Raw genomic sequence first — 26,564 nt, 5'->3', positions numbered from 1 at the left:
GCACAGACAGGGGACCKGCCCATTCTCAGGCACAGCACCAGAACTGGGGCTGTATCTGTGGCCCCTTCTGCAAACTCATTGCTYGGAGTAAAACAAACTCCTGCTTATCAAGAAACTTTGGGTATTTTTTTTTTCCTCCACAAGATGTTTAATAATTCTCCCGGAAAGTTACCGAGACATTTGTGGAGAAGCTGGTGACTCAAAGAGTGTGTGCTGCAGGGGCCCCAACAAGCAGGACCTGCAGCTGAGCCCGCCTGGGTGCAGTTTCATCAGAATCACACATTTGCAATCCCAYGTGTCAGTACTGCTCACTACATGCAAAGGTGATGAAAACTCTGCAAGCAAAAKCAAGAAAACTCCAGGAGAGGTGAGGGGGTTATTAGGAGCCATATATGTTTACTGGGCTGGTTAATAACCCCCAGCTTTGATGTGAGAGTTTGCTTTTAAAAATGTGTTTTGGTCCAAGTTTAAATTACTCCAATGGTTGCCAGATGAATTAATAATRGAGAGGGTGATCCGGAGGTGCAGACTTGAAACAAGGTACCAGAGGGTAACAAAAAGGGTAATTTTCATCTCATATATATTATCAAGGGTTACAGATCACTGGATATTTGTAACAGCCATGGTTAGACTTCTTCCAGYAGATGTGCTAGAGGCAGCTAAATSAGAAATACACGTGCCTCTGCATCACCCAGTCCAAACACTGACCCAGCACTGCCATGCCACTGCTAAACCATGTCCCCAAATGCCACATCCATATGATACCAAACCACATGGGGTGAGCATCCCGTGTCAYTGTCCTGGGCTACAGACAAGAGGGGACCCTCACCCCCCAAACAGATCCTACAGGGGAAATCACGGCTGAGGCAGTGCCTGTAGAGCCCTGCGGGGGAAAGGAGCAGCTATTTTCGTGTCAAGATTAATCTTGGGTTTGTTAGCTGATACAGAGGAAAYGGACAGGGAGCTGAAGCGCAGCCACAGCCAGTGAACTGTCACCAATCAGGCTAAAACAAATACCACATTAATGTCTGAGGCTGGAACATGCTGTGGAGTGTTTTGTAACCGTATCTGTGAGCTCAGGGAGCCTCCTGCACACTGCAATGCTTGCCGAAAGCTCCTCTCTTGGTCTGGCAGCAGAGCTGTTTGCATTGGCATCTCTGCCCCTCTTCACGGTCCCAGTGTGAGGGAGAAAAGCAGCTGAAAATGGAGAACTTGAAATCACAYCCCTCTTACGAGATCCTCAGGGGTCCCATTCTCACCCTCCGGAGCAAAGAGCAGCAGTATTTGGTGTGAAAGATGCTTATAACATCTATAACACATTCCTGGTGGGAGCTGGAACACATTTTTTTACAACTGCCCTATAGGAGGATTCAATATCTGTTTGTCTGTGGGTTTTTTTTCACTGTCCTTCTCCACACCATCTGTTTTCCTGTGGTAGCAGAATCAAAYGCTAATCCTCAAAGGATATGAAAACTGCAGGAGCAAATTGTTTTCCCATCTCRTGCAGGTCTCAGTTTGAGCTGACAAACACCCCAAAAATACCAGAAACAGCTGGGGMTTTACCCAGAAGTAAATGGTTAATTTGGAAAAGCTGAGAGAGTTACAGGCCCCAGCTGTCAGCAATCCACCTCAGGCCAACGATGGCTACAGAGGCTGGAAAGGATCGGTTCATCCCTTTTATGAGCAAAATGTCTCAGGCTCTTGGAATTCCTCACCTTTCCTGGCCCATCAGCTCAGCCTGGAGCTGGCCCTGCCTGTGGGTCACCCCCAGCAGTGAAGGGCAGTGGTGGAAAGCAGACTGCTTTCCAGAGGATGCTGAATGGCAGCTGTCTTTAAACAGGCTGCCGTTAAATACCCCAGAAATGGCTAAAAAAGAGGTCAGTTCATCACATGCTGCACACCTGCAATTCTCCTGGTGTCAGCATACAAAGTGGGTGGGGGGTTTTGTGTTGGTCTGGGCTGTACCTTTTCCCCCTTAAACCCTTGTGTGCCCTGCTCCAGGTGTTTGTGCACAGCAGCAGCTCAGCAATGTGCAGTTCCTGCACGGTGAATCCTTCAAGAGACTCTGCTTAACCAGGGCACAAAGGAGCAACAGCAGCACATGGGCTGGAAAGCAGGGAGGGAGGGATACACAGCAGGGCTCAGAGCTCAGCATCCCCCACACCCTGTGAACAGCAGGACCCTAAAAAGCAGTGCCTTCCCCTCAAACTATGTCTGTAAGCYCTGGTACACCCTACAAGGCAATTTTCCCTGGGCAGTTTTATTGTCTGCTCTGAAATGACATCAGTAACTCTCCATGGACAGCAAACCAGACCAAAGCCTGGGATGTAAATGAACAGATGATGTTAGAGGCAGCTCAGCAATTYTTACATATCTGGACACTTGTGGGTTATGAAAGACTCAACCTTTGATCCATTTAACACAGCCCCTCCAGGGAAGTGAGGAGCACAGGCATTAATCAGGGATTGCATGAGGCTCTGTGAGCTGACAGGCACCCATAAACCTGTAGATGTTGGCTGGCATCTTTTAGCCTGGCAAAAGCACTACAGGGCCAACCCTGGCACCTCSTGACACCTCCATGCTGCAGCCCAAACTGGCAGAAAGTGGATTTACCTACTGAACACCTGGTGATGGACAGGCCTTTAGAGCACTTCGGGATCTAAGGGCAAATGTATTATTAAATTAGAGGTTTGAATTTCTGAGTCCARCAAAAACTCAAATACAGCTGGCTTGAATAGTCTTGCAGAAAGAGGAAGTCACTTGTTTCATACAAACTTCTCTAAAAAACAATCAGATTACCAGCTAAAGTAGAAGCAAATGAAGCTCTCATGCAGTTTACCCTATCCCCTCAGCCTGCACGGAAGCTGCACCAGGAGCAAGGGACCCCAGCTGAAATGTAAACCAGCTTCCACAAAAGGCTACTGCAACTCTCTCCATGAGCTATTCCTGTATTAAAAAAGCATACTGAACAAATCAGAACTCACGAAACTTGTAAAGAACAAGAACGTATTCTCAGCAGCTCACTTCCCTAAAAAATACTACTGTGGTGCAGAGYTCAACGGAGATACAACACAGAAGGGAATTTTCGTTTCTGGACGTTTAAAGCAAAGCTTTGTGGTTTGGATGGCTGCAATATTTGCACAGAACCCCTGTCTCTGACACAGCAAGCTTGACCCAAGGCGCAATGCCGACAGGCTGCTGTGGCACTTGCTTCATTCCTCACAACTTCTTGCCCAGTGGGCATCCAGTTAGGACAACTTCAGAACAGCAAAATCTGCCATTTCAAAACATGAGCAAAGGGCAATTTCAACAGGAGTAATTAGTTTATGTGTATGATGGGCACTTTGCACATGAAATATTATATCAAATGGTAAAATATCACACTGATAACTACCCACCCATAGGCAGGAAGCAGCAGGTGCTTCCAAGTGGATTTGGAAGGGGAAAGCTTACAGTGCCTTTAGAGCACATTTCACTCCTCAACACTGCAAAACAGTGTCTAGGGCATCTAGTGTTTCTGAAAACAGGACCTGAATCTCAGAGCTGTGAAATAGCAGCTTATTAGAGGAAGAAAGAAGCATGAAACCACACCAGTCACRTTGTCTTAATAAAAAATATTCTGCAACAACCCCCAGTATCAAATGTTACAGAAATTTACAATGCCAAGGAAAAGGAACACACCCAGAAATCCCTACCACAAACCCCACAAATGCAGGCCAACAATGAACAATCTCAATTATTTATTAGGAAAAGACAAAGTACTGTTTCAACATTCGTACAGAACCAATGGTAATAAAATCAGGAAAATAAACTGTAAAAAGTAGGCCCATGACAGAGGAGTTGGTTTATGACAAAGCAAATGAAATCCAAACTTCATGCAAACAAGCAGTAAAGAATTATTTACAGTTTTRATGGGATGAGTTACAGCATTGTCCATATTTGGGCCCAAATCAAATTACTCAGTGACATATTAAAGGGATCTAATCTGTACATTCAATAATGAGAATCTATAAAAAGAAAAATAATTTAAACAATTTACAAGAGCTGTATTACAGATGGCATAAAGGCATCATTTACAAGAGCTGTTTAACAGGTGACACAAAGGTACTCATGAGTAATTTATGAATAAAAATTTGTAGCACATATTTTYACATCACATCTTCAGTGTCTGAACAGTAAACAAGAAAGCAGAGACATACCRTGAGTGCAATGTAATAGAATAAGGCAACTTAACCAAATGGCTCTKCAGGGAACTTCCATCCTACTAGGGTTTACAAGTCACACACCTGCCTGTCTGCTTTGTTAACCAAAACAAATATTTGAAGACAGTAACTGGTGATTACAAGGCCTGCATATGACAAGACGGTAAATGGAAAATTAAATGCTTGTTTGTAAAAATGACAAAACTCAAGAATGTAAAAGTGCAGGGTATCAAAATCCCTCTATACCCTAACACAAACACATTAATTTTCATGGTCTAGGTGTTGTAATTTAATAAGTCTCAAAATACTAATTCACTAGGCTTATAAACTCCTTTGTAATGCACAATCTGAAACTAATATATCTCCTCCCAAAGCTTGTATTTACAATTTCTCAAACTGATGCCAGAAATGTGAATTGTGAAATGCCAGCAATTTATAGCAAAGATTAGCAACTGACACACTATATTCCAGTTCATTTTTTAGGCAACACTAATAAGCATATTTAGATTTTGAAGTTACTTTAAATGGKTATTTCTGAATTTTCAACAGCTTCCCCAAACGCTTTGAGTAGGAGCTGACTTGCTTGAACTTTTAGCAGAGAACAAATGCCAGTTGTGTTCTACTTCACACTATTTGTGCAAACAGCTACAGTAACAAAACATGAAGGATAACATGGAAATCCAGCTATGAAAACTCATCTGTCTCCCATGGTACCATGGGAACGTTATGGGCCTTACAGAAAGCAGCACAGGAAGCCACACCTGCCAATGACTTGCCACTTAACAAACACAGTCAACACACTCAAAAAAACCAAACCCAAAAGGGAAACTCAAAATAAGGCCAAAAACTATTGGCAAATGATAAAATTTAAGTCTGTCAAAAGGACTAGGCCATAAATATTTTATTTACAATTTCTATTTAGAATCTTTTTTTTCAACAAATGATTTAGCACCAGCAGGAATATGCAAAGTAGCACTACTGTGTTCCCCAGGCAGAAGACCTTGAGGCCAGATCTTGCTCATTAGTTTAAAAGAATGATCTACTCAAGTAACTACAGAGTGAGCAGGATTTGACACTCAGTTATGCAAACTGAGACTGCTCAAACATATTCCATTAGCACATTAATAATTACAAATATATTACAGTATCTTTTGAGATGTTTTCAGGAATATTTAATATGCCTTCCATGTTTGAAGTAAATGAAACTAATAAAACAGGCTTATTTGCAGGCTAACCTTGGAGAATTACTAATTTTACCACAGATGACAAAACACTTTGGAATATATCAGTAAAAGGCTGTATGCAGGAATTACCCTTCTACACTGTGAAGAAGGATTTTRTTAATCTCCCATAGTTATGTCTGAGGACCAAATTCTCCCATTTTATCCACACTGATTGTGAAGCCTACCCCCTCTGACTGTGCATTAATGGAAATTCATACACCCAAGCAGGAACTGTGCCAGGTGTGTCCTGAGCTCTGCGCTGGGACCTACAGGGCTGGCTCCAACGCTTCCAACCTGACCCACAGCTTTTTGTTCACTCTTGAACCTCAGCAAAGCTCTGGTACATATTACATGGTTTCTAAGCCTACATGATCATAAAAAGAATGAAAAAAGATGGAAGATAAATCAAGGACAAGTGACAAGGGAAAGAATTAGTCTTTCCCTTAGAACTGACCAGAAGAAGCTCAACAGAACCACACTGACCCTTCACCGCTGTTCTGAACTCAGCTGCTTCCTCAGGATTACAGTGATATCCAGACTGTGAACAGTGTAAGTGATATTTAAAAACAGGTTGACTGCAAATTTATTCATTAATGAAAATTAAAGACTGAATGTGAAAGACACCACCCATCTAGTCTTTATTTAGCACAGATCTATCTAGATAAAAGATCCTTTAATTAGTTCCAAATGTTAAAGCCCCAATGTGATTTTGAAATACTTAGAAATGAGAAGTAATTTCAACTGATCTGGAAGCAGGTGTTTCCTGAAGACCTATACTGGGTAGAGAYAGAGTATTACAGCCCTTAAAGGCACCTTGCACCATACTACCAAGTCAAGTGCAAGTAGGAACGTCACAGTACCACTGCAGGAGCAGATGATCCAGCAAGAGAAGCCAGAGTGTTTGAAGATACAGCTGACAGTAAGTGGGACAATGTGGTGACTCTTCTTTCCACCCTGTAACTCTCAATTCTGAGCACCTGTTGGCAGAATCAAACAGGTGCTTGAGAGAGGGAAAGATCTTCAAACACCTGAACCCACTTTAGAAATACTGAGCAAACTACAAGAAAGGGTGTATCAGTGCAGCCTCTCTCTGAACTCCTAAATGCATCCAGGCTTTCAGTAAAAGAATGTAAGATTGTTTGTATTTAAACCTCTGCCAGGTTCAGTAAAGAACACTGAGGATGTGTTAATTCCAGCCCGTTAAATATTTAAGMTATATTGTAGGAGCTCCCTTCTCATCCAAACTGCAATTACCCACATACACTTAAAAAGGTCAAAGTGGTTAGGTTTAACAGCTTRGAATAACTTCACCTACAACTGAACTTCTCTATCCACAAATAAACTGCACTTATCTCACTATAAACTTACATGATTTTTGGGGAGATACTGAAACAATAAAACTGCATAATATTTGAAAAGACCAAGCTGGAGGGGTAAGACCAAGAAAAGCAAAAGCATGACACCAAGATTAAGGGCTGTAGGGATGGGAAACCAGAAATGTTTTTCTGGTATCTCTTGCTACACTGGATTAAAGGGATCATCTCCATGGTCAATAAAATTACCTGCTATTTCTCTGGTAAGTAATACTGGTTAGGAAACCTCATGGATAAAGTCCCAGTACCATAAAACTGGCATTATATGAAAAAATCAAAAGGCACTCACATGGCTGACTGAGCTGAAAATGATTACACATTCAAAATGGGTATTACATTTTACTTAGAAGTATCAYAGAACTTTCCTCTCTAGAGAAGTGGTTCCATTTGAGAAGACAACAGTAGTCCCGAGAAAACCCCAAATTTTCCCTGCTRTGGTACACCACATTGAATCAATTCACCCTAAAACTGCTTCAACCAGTTAGTTCTGAGGAACAGGAATGGCAAGGGTGAAAGTCAAAATAGACAATCAGGAAAAAGCAACTTACTTCAGTGATTCACATGAAAGAAACAAGCCTTTTCAACCTATTTAGAAGGGAATTTAGAAGAAAAGATTTTTAAGGCTTATCTTGCAACTATTTGTGATGCCTATCATTTCTYCTGAAGACAGAGAATCTTTGGAGACTCTAATAACAAGGTCTAAGCTGACAGAAAATGAGATGAAAACCCAAGATGTGGCTTAAATACAGGACCCTGGGCTTTACAGTAGGGCTTGACAACTGTGGTTGCTCTTGTAATGAAGTAACAATTGTGCTGATAAAATTAGCAGTAGGAAGCCAATTTTTAGAAGCTCAAGGGAAGTAAAACAGAGGTAGGGCATACTTTTTGATTCTCACAGTAGTTTCTCTACAGTACAGCTATTCAAGAATTACTCCATTTGCTTATTTTGTAACTCTGTACAATTTACTTAAAAAAATGTTAGGTCACATCAACTTCAGKTGGTTTAATGAACTATGGATATTAGGTAATCATCTATATGTGCTTTTGGTTAAATATACAAGTAGCTTCTAACTACTGCTTCGAGAGGACTCTCAGTATCACAAATGAGAAGTGAAGTAGCAATAAACATGGTCTAAAGGAATTGTTGCTAATGGAGCTGTAGTATGTGTCCTAAAGCACCCCTTGCAAGTAAAATATGCAGTTAGTTTGCAATTTTCAGCAGGCTGCCAGAACATTCAGAAAAATAAGTTTTTACAGAGTTTTGTAACCAAATAAGGGTTACTTCTGATAGTCAATCATAACTCAAAATGTGTTTACAGCATTTATAAAGATATTCTATAAAAACCGTATTCACTCATTTTCTGAAGTGCTCTGATTTAGCAGTAGATCAGCTGAACTGTGAGTTAATTTTTAGCTGTTTATGTCTATAGTGAAACATCAAAGCAAGCACAATGGAAATGTAGTACAAGTACCAGGAAAAGCTCAATAAATGGAACTGCATTTTTGATTAGCATTGCACTTAATGAGTTGCCTACTCTAAGGTACTGTACTCTTAAAGGACCACAGAAAGTTTTAAAAGCAAAATTTTAGGATATTAGTTTGGGGCTTTGAATTCTGAGAACGAGAAGACTGAAAATAGCACAAGGGTTTCTAACACATGGGGATGTATCTGGAGATACAACACAGCCATGCTGTGGAATACTTGAACAATCAGTTTTAAAAATAAACCCAAGATACGAATGTGGCTGAGTCTGGTTGCTCCTCATGCACTTACAGGAAATAAATTTAATATGAAAATATAGTAAAATTGGGTAGCTCTTTAATGCACAAGAAGTCATATAGCTAATGACTGGATAAYAGTCCTGTAAGTTTAAGATCTCATGCCCTGGCTTCAGGACTAAACTTATTACAGTAATTGCAACTGTAATAATAAATTTTAAAAGTCTACAGAAAACCCCAAAAGTGAGTTCCAGAGTACAGATTTTATCCCAAGGCCACAATTTGATGAATGGTTCCATATTGCAAGTGCATTAAATACTGGTCCATTTGCTGCTCCAATATGAATTCTGATGCTGTCCTCAACTTCCAAACACAAACTTCCAAATCCAAAAGTAAGCTAACAACCTTTCAACTTCAACATCTACTTGAATTCTGATCAATTCCTACAAAATTAAGGAGAAATCACAATTTCAAATTAGTAGGATGGGGCAAAAACTTTCCAAACCTCCACAGAAATAAGCCAAAGCACCAGAATTATGAGGTCCCGTAATAAGTCTATTTTACAAGGATTTCTTCAGTTCTCTCAGGCTTCATGGTACCTTTACAAATGATGATTCATGATGGCAGAATTTATGAGGGAAAAAAAAAAAATACAGAAATCCAGCAGGTATTTTGGAAGTCATGTCCTCAAAGAAAAAAAAAGAAGAAAATAAAGAAAAAATCTTGCCCCCAAATGCTGCCTTCATTAATCACTAAACTCTTTTTGAAATGCAATCAAAGACAGAAGGATCTTCCCAAAATACCAGCTAAATCTTCAAATAAATTAAAGTATCTTCATGAAATCTTCAAAATATCAACTGCCTTATCTGCTGCTTTGGCTGATTCTTTGTGTTTCTATTCTTCCCACTGGAAATTAAAGCATTAACATTATTTCCATTACACAAAAAATAAAATAATTACTATGTTTACTGTGGGAGGCAATCATCTACAGTTTCCTCATCTTCTAGATAGTACCTTGCTGTCTTTTAAGTTGTTTTCTGTAAGTACACATTAAATTTGTGCTCATAATAACAGTATCATAACAATGAAAATATTTTTTCAGTCATCAATTATATACAAAACTGATGGGCCTGAAGACTCKGGAATAAATTTGCAATATTTTAATCCTGAGCACATAAGGGTTTGGCATTCTTTTTTTTGGAATTTCTGGAAAGTTGTTTTCAGAGGATGTATTGCATATTAGAAGTTCACTACTGGCTACATGTACCAAAGAATATAAATTACAGCCACAAACAGTTCACTTGCCAATGCCCAACAGAGTGAAACACCCTTCCTTACAACAGCAATAGTCAGTAGCTTAATCACTTCTTAAAAACAGTTACAGAAAATCAGCTATTTTCTTCTCCCCTCCCCAGATTTAATTCCCATCGACATAAACAAGTGTCATTCAGGTGGAAAATAGTTCAGTGTAGTGACATCTGGTATTTCAACTGAAATTTGGCAGCCCAAGCAGAGCACCAACAGCTCCAAAGTATCCCTGTTAAAAAAAAAATCAAGTTTAAGTAACGTATTAAATTATGCATTAATCACATTTTCGTACAACAATCATGTGATGGACCAATGCTACAGAAAGAATGCTATACAGTTTTAATACATAATATTTCATAGTAATTGTTTAAGGCTTCGTGAAAGAAACATTTTATCCCTCTTATCCAGCTTAACTTTAGGAGGTTTCATGCCAAGCCTCACCACACACTTCTAAGACAGGAATCAGCGGCTCCTAAAGCCTAGGAATCAGGTTTGATTTTTTCTTGCTAGAGAAGCTGCATATTTTGCTTGCTAGAAGATCTTCAATATCCATAAACAACATGATTCCTAATGBAGAAGTGAAAAATTTCTTGAACTATGTGCACACCACATTTCTGTACTGTCTACCTACCTGCATACAAAGAACCACGTTCTCCTGTTGAACTACTTTTCCCATGTGCAGTGAAATGTTCCCCCTCCCTATAACTAAAAAATATTCAAGTGTTTCRAATATACACTTGAACAAAGGCAAGGGTTTAAAATCTACCCAAGAAGAAGAGGATAGAACTAACAAGGAACCCTTCTGCTATTACTGTGGGTATCAGGACAGACTGTCAGTCTTGGGATCAGCAATAAAGGAAAAACATTGTGAGAATCAACTGAAGATGTAATGCTGTAATAGCTGCAGACCAAGAAACTGAGGACAACAATTTCCAACCCACTGCCAAGAAGCTACAAGTCTGTAGTTGTTCCATCTGTAATTAATACTGGTTGTCTGTAATTTTAACCAAAACAGATCAAAGCCCTCAACATTGCATACTGATGTAGATGGCAGAAGCTGCCCAAAAGCAGGTTATTCTCAAAGCATAAAATCACTACAGCAACTCTGAGGAGTCTGTGATGGAATGAAAACAGGCCTTGTCATAGCAGTCTTGACTTTCAAGATATTGCTCAAGCTCAGCTGAGAACAATGGAAGTRTTTCAAAGGCCCAAGCTTTACATTTCTGCACTCTTTGAAACACAATACTTGCTGTTGTTTCCACCCAAACCCAAGAAAGACTGGTGACCCTTAGCACAGAGTTTAACATTTTCTTGTCCCTCTCCAGAGATCCACAGCATGAACTGAGATACCCCGAAGTGACTGAAGTACTTCCCTGGCAGAGAACTGTTCCCAGAGAACCAATTCAGCAAGACAAACCTCCTCTTATTTCTAATATTTACTGAGCACTTGATGCCTCAGGATATCACACATGAGAGCTACTCAATGCAGGCATTTCTGATTTATGGTGAAATAACACAGAGATAAATGAGCCACAGCATACCTCATGTTCTAGGAACAAGGCCTTCAGCTGGCCTTTTGACCAGTAATCCAGTGCATATGCGAGAAGCTTCATTGACAAAGTATTCACACGCAAGAAATTGCCAACAAACACAACTCTGTTTATTTTCTAAAAAAACAAAAAAGGAAAAAAAAAGAAAAGCAGTAAAGGATTAAGTCTTTTCAGTGTTTAACACAGCTTTGAAAATTTAGGCTATGAAAGAGAAGACTGTCTTGAGCAAGGAAAAAAACCCACAAAAACCAAACAACCCACAATTAAAATGTGGTTTCAAATTTAAAACATGGCATACTTGGGGAAAAGGAAAAACGGTGCAACCCTCAAGAATTAAAGGACTTAATTTACAGACAAGAAGCATTTGTGTTTTAAATTAAGGGAGATTTTCAGCAATTACACCAAAGAAAGAGCCCAGCTAAAAGCAAAATTAAATGAAAGATACTTCTGTTTGGTAGAGAAGACTCAATGCCTTCATAGCCCTGTACAATGCTGCTTGATCCATATGCAACAAGGCAGCACTGTAAAGAAGCCGAAGACAGTAAGACATGACAGATGATCCTTTCGTCTTCAGACCTCAATATACCTCAGCTTAACATCAGATTAACATCAAGTGAACTGTGAGTTTTAATCAAGTTAAATGTAAAAGTGAAAATCATTTAATATTCACCGTKAACTGAAGTAAATCCAACAATAAGTGAAAACATTAAACACTGGTTAAATGACATGAAAGAACCAAAGAAAATGTAATTGGGTTAGTCCTTAGCACAGTCTAAGCACTTAATCACATTAAATCAATGATCATATCCAAGTTATTACAAAAACTAATAAGACAATTCAACATGCAGTCAAATGTCTATGCAGCTGTTTTTTAACCAGCTTGATTAGTTCCCAGTGAACACAAAGTAGATGCATCGCTAAGGCACAAGCCCATAATTCTGCTCTACTACAGGAAGTCAAAATAATTACATTGATTTTATCTTTATACATCAGTTCAAGGTACTAGTTAGTGTATCCCTATTAATGATTTCTTATGATTTGCAGTTCTATGACATACCTGGAATTAGACCAAAAAACATTTGGAATAAAGCTAGCTTGTGCAGTTTACAAGTGCTGATTTGTCCTCGTTTACTCCCACCCTTAAATATAAATTGCATAAATTTGCCTAAGACATTTAGTATATACTTTGAACTTCACCTTCATTTTAACTCTTTTGTTATTAAGCTTTGCCATAAAGCAAAAACCAAAATTAAGTTAATATTCACAAAATTAACTTTCTTCTCTGAGACAGACATGAGAGAAAGACATAGAATGGAACTGAGGGAGAGAACCTGCAATATTAAAACYAGAAAATACAATTAATCTGGCTCCTAAGCAAAAGGAGGGTTCCTGCAGCTAACAGGGTWGTTGGCACTTCTGAGACAATCACATCCAGAGATTTTAAGCAGAGCTCTAAATACAGTTACTCAGTCTTCTGTTACTAAACCTCATGTTATCCCAAGTTTGCTGACGAAGAAATCACTGCTGCTCAGACACTCATGTCTCCTATGCCTAAATTCAGTATTCTTCCACAGCTTCTTGACTGTCCACACTAATACCAAAACTGAACACATACTTGTTCTTTTTTARACTTTGAGAAATAGAAGATGGCATGAAACCCTCTTTATCAACCAGTAAGATGAGAGGTGTCAAAACAATTTTTAACTCTCAAGAATTAGAACAAATTAAAAATAACGCTTCACTAGAATAATTTCAGCTTGGAGAAACTGCTGGAGGCCATCAAGTCTTACGTACTTCTCAAAGCAATTAAAATGCTGCAGTTGCTCAAGTCACRTATTTTGAAACTTCYGAGGACAGAGTCCGTAGTTTCTCTCTGAGTACATGTTTYAGGGCTGGATGCATTCCCTAGGTGACCCTGCCTTGGCAGRGGGGTTGSACTAGACAATCTCCAAGGGTACTTCACAACCCTAACTATTCTGTGGTTCAAGGACTAGGAACTGGTTTGGAATATTTTGATTGTCTTTGGAGGCGTGCGACAAGGGTATTTTTGCTGATGGTRAGGGCCCCTGATGAGGAGCTTTGTAAGGGAATGGAACCCAAAGCCTGCAGATAAGCAAGGGAGGATGTTGTAATGAAAGATTTGAAGTCCCCCTGGTAAAACAGGGTAACCGTAGGCCCAACTCAAAGCTACTACATAAATTTCCTCATTTCACTTGAAAATGTATTAAAAGGTTTAAAATCATACACCATTTTAGCAGTCATTTCATCTGAAACAAGTAACAGAGCTATAGATAGATCACTTCCTTGTCAGAAGTTTTTACCTCATTTACTGCACACATCCGGGCAATAGACCCAATGTTATTGGTGATGGTGACCAATATGGCTCTTGCAAGATCTTCCTTACTCACAGACTCCCTCTTATCTTTGTAGATCATATTCCCAAAACTAGAACAGGAAAAATGGCCATTAGTTACAAAGTGAGTCATGTGCATTTGAAGTCATTTCRGAATACATTTTTTTTACGTTATAACGGAACCTAAGTCTCATGTTTGCTCTTTGAGGAACTCCTTTTTAAAGTCTGTATTAAATAAGCAATTTGACACTACCTCTTGTATTTGTTCCTTCACAGAAAACAGTCAMTTGTGATACAGTAACAGCCCCCAACAAAATATTTTTGTTCAGATTGTTGACTTCCATTAAGAACCACCTGTAGTAAAATGGTCTTATTCTTCAGACAGGACTACTCTGCAAATCTAGTYCCTGTAAATTAAGTCACTGCCTAAGTCTGACTGGTGAATCCTCCACTTCTCATGCTTGCTTCGTCACAARTATGTATCCCTTCTTCTATTCTCAAAGAAGTAGAAAACCAGAGATGAATTGAATGCTTTTAGTCACACAACCCTCWGAAACAAAATAAAACAGCTGACAGAATGAAATTGAGATTGCAAAATGAACAGACTAGAAGGGCACTTCCCTTACTACGCACAGCACAAAAGGAAAGACAAGAATCTGTTGCTATGTGTGATATTTTACCACCAAGGACTTTGTGCTAGATTTCAGTCAGTTTGGAGAGCAAAAATCCTAATTATTCTAAAACTCGAACAGCCATTAAAGCTCTTAAGGATCTTAAAAAGTAAATGTGAACAGAAAGTACTAACATAAAGCAAGTTAAAATGTATTGACTAAAGCATAAAGTTCACAAATCTTAAAACCTCTCAGCACATGGTCTCTCAAGAGGCTAAGACTCAGGTGGCTGGAGAGAGAGAACAATTAAGTTGCCATGAATTRTGACTCACTACTGACTAACAGCAAAGATTTAATGAACACTCTTATGTACATATTAGTTTCACTTGCAGAGTTTGTTTTTCTTATCTTTCTTAAGGGTAGCAAAGCTGTAACATCATCAATAATATTTCTCAATGGAAATAAGTGCAGCCGTAACAAATGTCCTCTGTCATTGACAATAAAAGTCATCCTCACGGTGCAAAGTGTTTGTGTTCAACAGCCCTCGTAAGTGGGAAAAGTAGTTAAAACATGCTAGATGTCTGCAATGACAACTGTGTTTCCAAAAAAATTAGGAACTGCTTCACTGTAAGAGCAACACAGAAGCTATTTTGCACTCACCCTCCCTCTGGACAATGGCTCTACTAAAAGATTCTAGGAAATCAAAAATAAATTGGTGCTTTTTTCCCAATATTGAACTGTTTTTTACTGAGACAAAGTTAATTTTCTTCCTAGCAGATGTGCTAGTTTTAGCTGGGATAGTTAATTCTCTTCATCACAGCTACTATGGGGCTGTGGTTTGGATTTGTGCTGGAAGCTGTTGATAACACAGGGATATTTTTGTTATTGCTGAGCAGGGCTTGCACACAGTCAAGGCCTTTTCTGCTCCTCTCCCCACCCCACCAGTGAGCACAATGGGAGTGGCATAAGGAGTTGAGAGGAGACCATTCTGYTCTATTCCATTTCTGTCCGATTAACCCATCTTTATCTCAACCCACAAATCTTAATTATTTCCTCCCAATTCTCTCCCCCATCTCAGTGGARGGAGTGACTGAGTGGCTATGTGGTGTTTAAGTGCCTGCTGGGTTACACCACACCACCTCTGMACTTCATTCCTGCTGCTCCTGCAATCACCTCACGTTCCCCCTGACTCACACAAAGCTGMGCATGAAATGCCACAGGAGGTTTCTTCATTATCTAGCTAGCAGGCACCTGCACTTGCAYGTGGCTTTAAACCTCCAGGAAAGCTGAGGACACATACTTTTAGGATAAAAATGTAACTTAACTACAATAAAGCCTTGTAAAAAAAAAGCAGTTCTCTCTGTATGAATAGTTTAAGTCTTGTTTTTGAAGTTCACCAAACCAACAGTAGAACCCACAGAGACTCCTGCTTACCTGGATGCCACAGCCCATCCTGGTAAGCCAAATCTTTCATAGTCTCCTCCGTAAATATCCCGAACCAGCTTGTCAGCATGTGTGCTGTCTCCTTTGGATGCCATTTCCAGAGCTTCTTCAAAACTTTCACAGCCTGTCAACAAACTGCACAGCCCAAGAAAGGTCCCTCCACCTAGACTAAGGACAAAGAAAACAGGTGCTTTTAAACAGAATTTCTTCACATGAAAGACCCTTATATCACTACCCCATAGAGTAACAACCCCAAGTTAGGTTTTCTAATTACCTTGTTCCAGTTACTCTTTTATAGTTGTCTTTGGAATGGACTGATAAAATACTGACTCCTGAACCAATGTTAACGACCAGCAATGGGTATGGATCATCCAGGTTAAAAGGCATCTTTTGGCATCTCTCAGGATCTGAGGCATTTTCAAAATAGTAGCACTCTGCCTGGCCATTGAAGCTGACAGAGTCTATGTACAATAAGCCTTTGACAAGGCAGTCAAGCTCATCCAGTTTGTGCAGCTGGAGGTTTCCAATCTGTGTTAAGAAAGAAAAAAAGACTGTGGCAACATGCTCTAACATTGCACAAATGTGCTACAAATTTATGACCCTATATGTACTGCCTGACTTTAAGTAGCTATCTCAGGTGATTAATTCAGGAATTKCAATGCCCCTATAAAGCCAACAAAGAATTCAGAGCTAAACTCTAAACACATAAACTAGCAAGTKAATCTGAGTATAAATCTAGATCTCAGACGTGAATCAAGAAGAGAGATGCAGTATAAATATCTGCTTTGGTAATCTCCAAGGTAACTTTTGAGATACTAAGACATTACTCCATTGAAAAATTAACAACATTTTCATCAATTTAAATCAATAAAAAGGTTATCAAATACCCTAGAGGCTCCAGTGAGTATCATCTTGGCGGAACTCACACATATGCAAAACTTTTCAAGGTTTGTGGGCTTCCTCCCCCATCTTACAAGTCAAAACACTCATTTCTAAGATATAAGCATATAAAAAGCTCAATGGCATCATACTAACTATCCCTGCAATTTCATTAGCACTCCAAGGATCACAGGAAAACCGCAGGTCCGAAATTCTGCAGGGCTTGAGGCTCACTAGAGTTCTTCCATAGTTCTGCACAGGATATTTAAGCTGTCATTCTCTCATAAAGCTGAAAGACCATTTAGCAGGTACTGTGGATTCCAGGAATGCTATAATTTCACACCATACTTAACATAATTCATAATGAAAATMCTGATTATTTTAACCCACCACCAGCAATGCTTTAATGAAATACAGATTATTTTAACCCATCACCAGCAATGCTTTCAATGGCATCAGCTTCAGGCAGAGGCAAGCCAGGCTACCTACTGTGCGAAAGTCTTCCTCAAACTTGTACGCGCCACCGCCGGTGGCACAGAGCACCGTGTGTAGTGTTGAGAAGTTTTTATTTCTTCCCATTTGGATGAAGGTAGGCAAATCATGAGTTGGGAACCGAATAAAGTGCAAGTTTCCTCTTCGAGCAAAGATTGTTAAGTCTTTCAGCTCCAGATGGACRTCCCGAATGCCAGTGGATCCGTAGGCTACATTGGAAGTCAGGTATTTGCGGATGCTCTTCARGCTTTCAACTTCCTCCTGCTCCTCCTCTGCAGTGATGTCAATAGGTTCAAAATAGGCAAGTTTGACCAACGTTCCCCCAATGTCCATACCAAACCATGGGAAAGCTGTGAAGATACCARAATTATCCATTAGGTTTGTTAAAAAGCAAATGCCACACATGAAGCTTAAGACTGAAGCAGTGCTGTACTCTTCAACAAGACAGACAACAACAACAAACCTCCCAGGAAAAAAGAATTAGCATTCATTTCAGTTACRTGACCTTAAATATCTCTCTGGCCACAGGTAAAAATGGAAAACTGACCAACTGTACACATTCAAATGCTGTGAGGTGCTCAGAAAGCTGAACTACCAACKCCCCAAACCATACCATATCTTTCAGACCAACTCAAACAAAATTCAACCACTTTTTTTGTATTGAGAACAAAGGATTAAAATAACCTTCACTTCTAAAATAACAGCTCTGACGTAGCTCAGCACAAAGACTGCAACAGACACTTAAGAAAGCAGGTTACACATTACAGCTGACARCAGGGGCAGGACAGGTATTCCTGCTCTAACAGTCCCTCACATAACATGGCTGTTGAGAGGAAAGCTTTAATTTGTTTGTATGAAAATTTTAAAAACTGACACAGTTAAGATGCCCAATTTACATCCCTTGAAGATAAAGGGACAACAAAATGCCCTATTAAGAAGTGCAAGCAAAAGAGAAAAATAGTATTACTGAATATAGGTTCCATTTTTATGGTTTTTTCTTTGTTTTTGGTACCTTAGCTAGGAAGGGGGAATTTCTGTACTATAAAACAACAACACTAAAGCACAAGTGTTGTCCCTTATGTGGGATTATTGCAGTTCCTAAGAGGGATTTTAAGGTCTATGATACGCAGGACCATATTTTGAATATGTCTGTATTAATAAATCTTCCTAACCCTGTGCAGCAAAACATACTCAGAAATGCTACAGCAAAGACAACATCTTCAACAGAGAGCTTTCCCATTGCCATTTCCTAAAAACAGTACTTTAAATTTAATTTTTAAGTTTAGGAAAGAGCATGGATACCCAGCTGGAAAGATCATAGTTTTATTCGTAACTAACTCTGTAACTTGCTTGGTTTTGCTTCCTATTTTGTTTTTCTTTTCAGCATTCCAATTTATTTCTTCAGATGTAATTCGTATCTTACAGAAGCATGAAACTCAGGTACAAAACCTCCTCATCTCCKCATGAGTAAGATGCAATTACACTGTATTTATATTACTAGTGGGATCCATCCTTGAGAAGAATGACCTACCTATAAATTTTAATGTATTTAGGCAYGGCTGTGTGTCAGTTCATTTATGAGTGCTAAACTTAGGAAGGAAAGAAATATCAAAGGTGCYTCAACTTTCAGAAATGGGTGTCAAGAGAATATTGTCAGATATTAGCAAAAAAATTTTTGTTAGTTACCTTACTCATCTTGAAGAACTGAATTTAAATATAAAGGTAAATTCTATGACAAAATCGAACTCAAAGTGAAAATGAAGTTCCATAAAGCTGGTATCTTTTTTATAAAGCTGAGGACTAAGCATAAAGACACACATGAATTGACTTGGCAACTATTTGGTTGACTTCTTCACCCTGTGACTCTGAAYATAAAAATATCTGTCATCCTACTGTTTGACCACAATTAGCTGATGATTTATTATGTGACCTCACCAAGTTTCAACCTCTTGCCATGAACAATGTCACAAGAACAAAACTGAAGAGGGGAAGTTGACTCACTCAGCAGACCAGAACATGTCTGTAGGAATCAATCCAATCCCTGCAGACTTGAACTAGGAAACACTAACCCAAGTACTACCTGTTCCTGTTCAATRGGCCTAGTGAATAACTAGGATCTTGTCCTCCAAAACAGGAATGAGGGGAAAACAGCTGAAAGCTCATGTCATGAGTTTAAGGATGGTTTGGTGCAAGTCATGCCTGTTTGTCAGAAGATCCACTGCATCCCATGTTAAATGATTCGAAAAGCTTTTGCAAATACAGCATTAGTCATGCCTCTGTAAATCTTAAGGTTTATGGATCTTGTACATTAACTAAAAAACCAAGAACAGTTGAACTGTAAGTTCATTTCATAATTTAAATGAGAACACACTTTATGCTGAAAAATGGGATCATGCTGTACAAGATCAGTCTTCTGGGTTAACTGAGTGATCTTAACAGCCATTTACAGATTTTGAAACTGAAGAAAAAGGTCAGTTTTCAACTCTSTGACAAACCCCAGGAAGCTTTATATTTTTCTATTGAAAATTTGTCAAAATTTGGCTGGCAAGTAGATTACTCAAGTTTCATTTGCAAGGTGGAGGAGTTCTGACAAGCAACTGGGCCCACATACAGCAAGAAGGTGTTACACAAGGATTCTTGTGCATGCAAGACACTCTTAATTGATTTATATTGATTTTATTACAGGTGCAGCCAGGAAAATGACAGCCATTTTGTTTTCCAAGCACGGAAGGGGATACACATACACACATATATGGAAAGGGCACAATCAGCTGGGACTGCAAGGATGCAACATTTATCCATGCTTCAGCTGTCTTTAGATAAYAGAAATGCACTAATTCTACTGAATTTGAATGTAACTGTACATGCACACAATGTGGAATCCTCAAAAACCCTCCTCTTACTGCTGCAGGTTTGCCTAGGCTCAGGATCCATCCTATCTGGATGCAGGGCTATAGAAATGACTCTATAAAAGGTATTTTCATACTTGTATTTGTGTGTCATGCTTCTCTGAGAAATTTCAGAGCAGAATGCCAACAKCACGATCTTTTGAAATAATATCCCCAGACATCAGCTTAATCCTTTCAGCAGTCACAGTTACAGAAATATGCCTGGATGAGACCAGTACTAATTACACAACCTTCTTTCCAAGCTCACAGGTCTGCAGATAGCAGGTTTGATGACTTGCACAACTGCAATTATCCTTCCACAACTTCAATCCAGAAGGAGAATCAATTCCCCTGCACTAAAACTGGCCTTTTCTCCACCCCTCTATAGTGATTAGATCATTAAAAGATTTTTTTCAGCTCTTCCTCATTATTGTTATTCTCAGGAAGATTCCAAAAAAAGCAATGCACAGCTCAGAAATATTCCTTGCTGAGAATTAACAGCTAYTCACAGAACAAACCCAAGGCCCAACTTTTCAAAGTTCAGCTCTTCTCTGCAGTGGTCAGCAACAATTTGAAAAAAGGAAAAATCCAGCTTTTTATTTAACAAGCCAAAACTACATAAAGCTCTTTCAAACTACAAACTACATAAAGTTTGCATAAACTACATAAAGGTCTTTCAAAAATACACATTCTGCTTTTAGGAAGTCAAGCCAGGCTCTATTTTAAGAATACACAAAATACAGATCTTTACTATCTACGAAGAGATAGACACGTAAAGTAGAACTTGGAAATCAAAACCTGTATGGTGCTTAATGTGATACTTTACAGCAAATTTAACTATCTCCAGGACACAAGAGGAGTACCATAATATACAACATCCTTGATTACAAACACAGCTTTTCTTGCACTGCCCAGCTCTGCCAGGAGCCACTGTGGTTCCTACCTAGGCAAAGCAACCAGGATCCTTTGCAATAAAGCAACAGACTGCTCCATAAATGCTGTGAAGACAGCTTTRAGGGACAACCTGCTCATAATTTTCTAAAAAAGTCATCTTGAAAAGGATTCCTTGAAAAGGATTCCCTAGAACTGCTTCCTGCAATTAGAAAAGCACAAGGCAAGAGTGCTGTGGTCACATAATGATGCAGTAGTTCTGCTGAGTAAGAAAATCCATGCTGGTGGCTGTTGCTTGTTATTTAAACCTTAATAATCTTTAGAGATACACAGGGAAGCGTCATTTTCTCTTGTGTCTGCACTTCTCAAGTTCATGCTGTACACAGTCACTGGCAGCAATCTTAAGGTTACTTGTATCTTATCATATAAGGTCTTTATATGCCAAAGGAAATAATTACAGTACATGTCTTTTTGTGCCAATGCAAGCACAAAGGTTGAAGTGTTTTCTTTTTCCATGGGTTCTGTGGGGGACCTTCGAAGCTTTCCACCCAGACCACATACTAGTATTCTGATTTTGTACACCCATCCTGGATCCAAAGCTGCAGGAAGTACATGCTCAAAGACTTAACTACTCCCCCTTAGTCAGTCAAGCCTAAGATTCTTCAGTTTAATGCTCTATTTGTATTTAGCTTTTAAAAACTGAGACACAGATTCCTGTCAACCTCTTCCTATGAATGTAATGACACATTTGAAACACAAACACCTTTGAAATACTTTCTTCTCACTGTCACATAAAGTAACACTCTGGGTCAACCCTGTATAAATTAACAAGAACCAACCTTCAAAGAWGAGTAGCTAATTCCTAATTCAAGCTGGGAGCTTTGCAACATGGGGAAAAAAAAATTCACAGCTGTCAGTGACAGCAGAGAACAGCTACCACATTTTGTGTCATCTTTGTAAGAAACCTKATGTATTATTAAGACATAAGACTGCTGCACTCCAAGTACAAACGTGGTTTGGGGAACAACTGCCAGAGGATGCCTAAGTTCATGATCCTATACAGTCTTAAAATACAAGAAAGGAAAATKATCACGAAATCCACAAAAGCTTAAACTTACTTCTGACAGCACTGCAACAGTTCTTTATGAAATTATGCAGCATTGTCAGTTCCTGATGCCCAAAACTTATCTAATCTAATTCAGCTCCATATTTAGCCTTTGATAACAAAACTAACCTTGATCCCATTCTTATCTGAATACGGACAAGGCAAACAACTACTTAAGTTATACTGAATTATTACAGTTACTGTTTATAAACACATAAACTAAATGTATCTTGCAGTTTCTCCAACTGCATTTTCTTTTATGCATCCATTCTTACTTCCAGCCCTTCCYGAAAACATCAGCATGCAGCAAAGTAAAACCTGATGGTGAACTCGAATAGCTCAATCAGCAAGGGGGCTAAGGCAGCTAATGTGAGCAWTGGGACAAGTTAAGAGAAAACACATCAAAGCTTGCTGGACTGCTAAATTAAATGGAATTAACCACAGGGTTGGGCAGCAATATGCCTTTGCTGTGCCCATGAACACCAATCTACAYGGCCTATGAGCCTCCACAGAGCAAAACTGCGCTTAAGTGTTCTTAGTCCTTGAGACACTGGAGACTTTCTCTCCTTAAAAAGTCTCRTAACAGGTTTTTGGTTCAAGTGTCCCAAGTCCAACTCAAAATACTTTGGGCTGGACAGAATTAACATGCGAATCAAATGYATCTGACACGCCCTAGCACATCCTCCCATTCTCCTTGTGGGAAAACTCCATCACGCTCTGCAAACTCCCACTCAGCCACCTCTAATCACGCTCCAGAACAGYCCTGTTCACAGTGGGAGGACAGGTGGTAATGGGCAATTACTGTAACTGCTCTTCATGGGCTTCAGCACTTCTACAAGTGGGTACCATGTAAAGCTTAATACAAGACAAAATATCACTGCTTTCAGCTTCTCCCTTCTTGCTCATTCTGATAATTTTGTTGACATTTCAGCAGTGGTTTCTTTGGGGATAGGTGTTATTACAGTGAGATGCAGAAGCACAATTTAGCACTTAAAGATACAYAGTGTATAACACTTACAGTGTACACTGTTCCTGGCAGTATTAATCCATTATTAGAAATATATTTTTCAACTCCAGTGAAGTGACAGCCTATAACATCTGCCATGGGCTAATAATMAGCTTTCAAGGACTAATAAGAAAATGATGCGATACCAAAAACTGTGCAGCAAATTCCACGGGGGGGAAAAAAAAATCAATTTATTTACAATCTAGATRGAGTTTTTATCAGTTTTATGACACTAATGCTCCACGTGTCCACAATGATTACATGTCCATAGATCCACACTGGAGAAAGTAAACTTGAGATTTTCATCTTTCCTTTATACTGATGCAGGATTTTGCAAATCTATGCAATGTACATTCATACATTAGCATGTCTCAATTTGCCTCAAGGGAAACACAGGCATTAGTTCTCAAACTATTTGAAATAAACAATCAAAGGGAACGAACTGCAAAAAATAACACAGCAGTGTTATCAAAAGTTAGTAGTTTTTGCCTTTCCTTCAGCACTCAGTTCCAGTCCAGAGCCAAGAGGAAGGGCTSCAGCTCCCGTGGAGAGTACAGCGTGCTGGCACAGTGCTCTGGCCTTCCCCCGCCAACATGCACAGCTCTCTCGAAATGAGTTCCTGCTCCCTTCCCTTTGGGCAGATCCCACACAACAGCAGTTCTACAAGACTCTCTGCTCTCACATTTATCATCTCAACCCACAAATAACCTTTGGAAATTTCCTTGAAAATTGCCAGCCATTTTTCCCCATAGGCATTTCCTCAGAAGAGCAATCATGCAACTGCTGCTTGGAAGGTTCCTCTGGAGGTCATCTGGTCTGACCTCTCAGTCACACCAGCAGGAAAACAGCCAAYACTAGATGAGGTCAGTTATGGCTTTGTCCAGTCAACACTTGAAAGCCTCAATAGTTTTGCAAGAATCCTCCAAGAACAGAGATTCCACAATTGCAACACTGCTACACTTAGTGCAAGGTTTTCTTGACTTGAGTTTGTTAATCCATTTTAAAATCCCTGACTCCTCCCATCACCAGCAGCTGAGATCTAAATGGCCCTTTACGAGCCTCTTTCCAAAGCCAGTCTCAGAAGCTGTGTTCCATAAATTCTGCTGCATTTCTCACAGTTTCCACTCCATCAAATCAGCGACAGCACTAGTCAGGTGAAGATCTGGAAGGGGGGACCATGCAAGCATGTGYAGGCAGTGTATCCACATCAGGAACGCTGAACTGGTTTGGTGTCCATTTTACCCTCACCTGTCTCATGACTGACATGACAAYCACTTCAATCAGGCTTTCCTTCCTGATGCTAAACAGCACTGATAAAAGTACAGGCAGACTAGAGCAATCTTCTCAATTCTACRTTGCAGGTTCTGAAGTAACAATTACCTATTTTTCCCCAGAATCACATCTGGCTCCATCACAGATGATTAGGTACTCACTTGCTCTAAGGAATGTACACTCAGCAATTGTGCTGAAAAGTGCCTACAAGTGTCTTAGCCAAATAATTTGTGAACCATCTAAAAGTGGTAGTGTGAGCCCAATGGAGTTTCATGTCAGTGTRAGCATTTAAGCCAAACTGACAGCAGTATTTGGGCACCAGAGACCCTGAACATCAATTTCCATCTTCAGTGCTTCTGTGGATCTGCTCCTTTTYAAACATTTAGCTGCTCTCTCAGTGTGACTAACCAGGAGCACAAGTCTGCAGATTGAGTCTAAAGTTCACTGTCTAAGAAACTCACTGCTATTATCTTTTAAAAAGCCACCAGCTCCTAAGTATGTTCAAAAGTCAAGAAGAACAACAAACAACGTAGTTTGACACTGTACGCCTCCCCTCCTGCTTATGCAGTTCCAACTGTTTCTAATTCCCACCATGAAACCAACATCAAAGTTCAAATTCAAGAACTGGAAGAGTGCAACTACAACTGCACATTTGAGCAGTTAAGACTTCTTAATAACATTTGCACTGTTATTTAGCCATGAAGCTTAAATTCACCACTAYGGAAAACAAGACTTTGAGGTCCAGCAGAGACAGTCCTGAAATTAGCAGGTTTCTGCAGCAGGAGCAGCCATAGTCTCACCATTTCAATTATCAAACCGCTATAATATTTTGCRGCCAGCTTCTGCTGTTTTGATAACATTTCTTAATATTACACCAGGGGAAAAGAATGCTGTCTGAACTCTACTCTTCATAAACATCATTACAGTCAATTCAGCAATTTCCACACACTGGCACTAACAAGAGGTCATGGTTAATTGTCTCCTAAGAGGTGCATATTTAGGGTTTCCCCACCAAACCACAAGAAACAAGGTACTTTCAAAGTCTTTATAGCTATTTCTAGAGCTATGTTAATACTTCCTGTGTTAAATGGGTTCGGTGATTTTCTTCTTTTGTGGACTGCTCAAGCAATACATTTAAAATATCAACTTTCAAGATCCTCTCTTAGTTGTATGCTGTTCATTAGCCAGGCATGCCATATGAACAACACTAGGCCTGGAAATTTGGTACTAGCCATCTTTTCTATACAGTAACTCTTCCTGAAAGTAAGTATTTAAATATGATGAGAAAGAAAAAGGTGTTAAACTCAGTGGAGCAATACCTGCATCCCTTTCAGCTAAGGCACACCTGTATGAGCTTGACAGGTGTGTTGACTTGCACAGCTGCACGTCTGTTACACTGAGAGCACGTCACTTGCATGTAGATTAACCGTACTCAACACAAATCTCTTTCCCAAGAAGCAGCTGCAATCCTAAGGATATTCTGTTTATATTYACCTGAGTCTGAACCATGTTTGCACCCTCCAAAACAAACACGACACTCCAAAATAACACTCAGTAAGAAATATTATCAGAGCTGTGATTATTAAAGGGGAACATTCAGCGTATTTTAGTGAAAGACTTACATCCAAATATTAGTAAAYATTCTAAAAAGAATTAGAAGTTGATTAGTCCTCAAAAGGCAAAACTGTAGCAACTGCAGCCACCTGCGCAGGTGTTCAGCACACTGGTTAAGTGCCATCTTCATCAAACACAGCACCCATCCCCAAGAAACTGATTATATCATTTTCTATTCTAGTCCCTCCGACGCCAGCACTGACGATCACCTGAACCCCGACACCTCCCTCAGAGGGACGCACAGGAGCGAGACGCGTCTCTGCGGGCATCTCCCGGATCCATGGATGGGCACCGCCCGCCGCGCAGCCCCGCGCCCCCCGCGCCGCCTCCCCCGGCCCGGCCTTACACGGCTTCTTGGCATCCTTGATCTTCATGGCGCTGCGGCGGCGGCCCGGCTCGCTGCCGGCCGGGGCGGGTCTCCTGCCGCTCGCCTGATGGGGCGGGCAGCGGCGGCGGCGGCTCCGCGGGGCCGGGCCTCGCTCTCCTGATGCTCCTCGCCCGCCGGGCGCCCGCCTCCCGGGGAGCGGCGCTGGCCGCGCCCGCCGCTACGCCCGCGGCCCGGGCAGGGGCAGCTCCAGCGGCGGCATCGGCGCTCGGGCTGGGGCGGGGAGACGGGGCGGGGCGGCCACGCTCCG

General features: G+C 40.1%; 1 protein-coding gene across 2 annotated transcripts; it reads right to left on the bottom strand.

Moving 5' to 3' along the window:
- Positions 1 to 3,723: 3,723 nt before the first annotated feature.
- On the bottom strand, positions 3,724 to 26,447 carry PANK3 (pantothenate kinase 3). Of its 2 annotated transcripts, none has more exons than XM_057376017.1 (7): positions 26,276 to 26,447; positions 17,151 to 17,503; positions 16,057 to 16,310; positions 15,774 to 15,950; positions 13,697 to 13,820; positions 11,367 to 11,492; positions 3,724 to 10,054 (listed from the first exon to the last, which is right to left on the bottom strand). In XM_057376017.1, exons 1-7 carry the CDS (start codon positions 26,301 to 26,303, stop codon positions 10,004 to 10,006), a joined length of 1,113 nt encoding a protein of 370 aa, XP_057232000.1. In that variant the 5' UTR covers positions 26,304 to 26,447; the 3' UTR covers positions 3,724 to 10,003. The 2 variants fall into 2 exon arrangements, with proteins under 2 accessions (XP_057232000.1, XP_057231999.1); XM_057376016.1 differs by lacking the exon at positions 26,276 to 26,447 and adding an exon at positions 26,172 to 26,226.
- Positions 26,448 to 26,564: the final 117 nt, after the last annotated feature.

This window comes from Malurus melanocephalus, unplaced genomic scaffold, assembly GCF_030028575.1.
Source record: "Malurus melanocephalus ecotype Western Australia unplaced genomic scaffold, MMel_1.1 scaffold_268, whole genome shotgun sequence".
Classification (NCBI taxonomy): Eukaryota; Metazoa; Chordata; class Aves; order Passeriformes; family Maluridae; genus Malurus; species Malurus melanocephalus.
The sequence above is the reverse complement of the archived record's forward strand: the minus strand, read 5'-3'. Positions and strand labels throughout refer to the sequence as shown.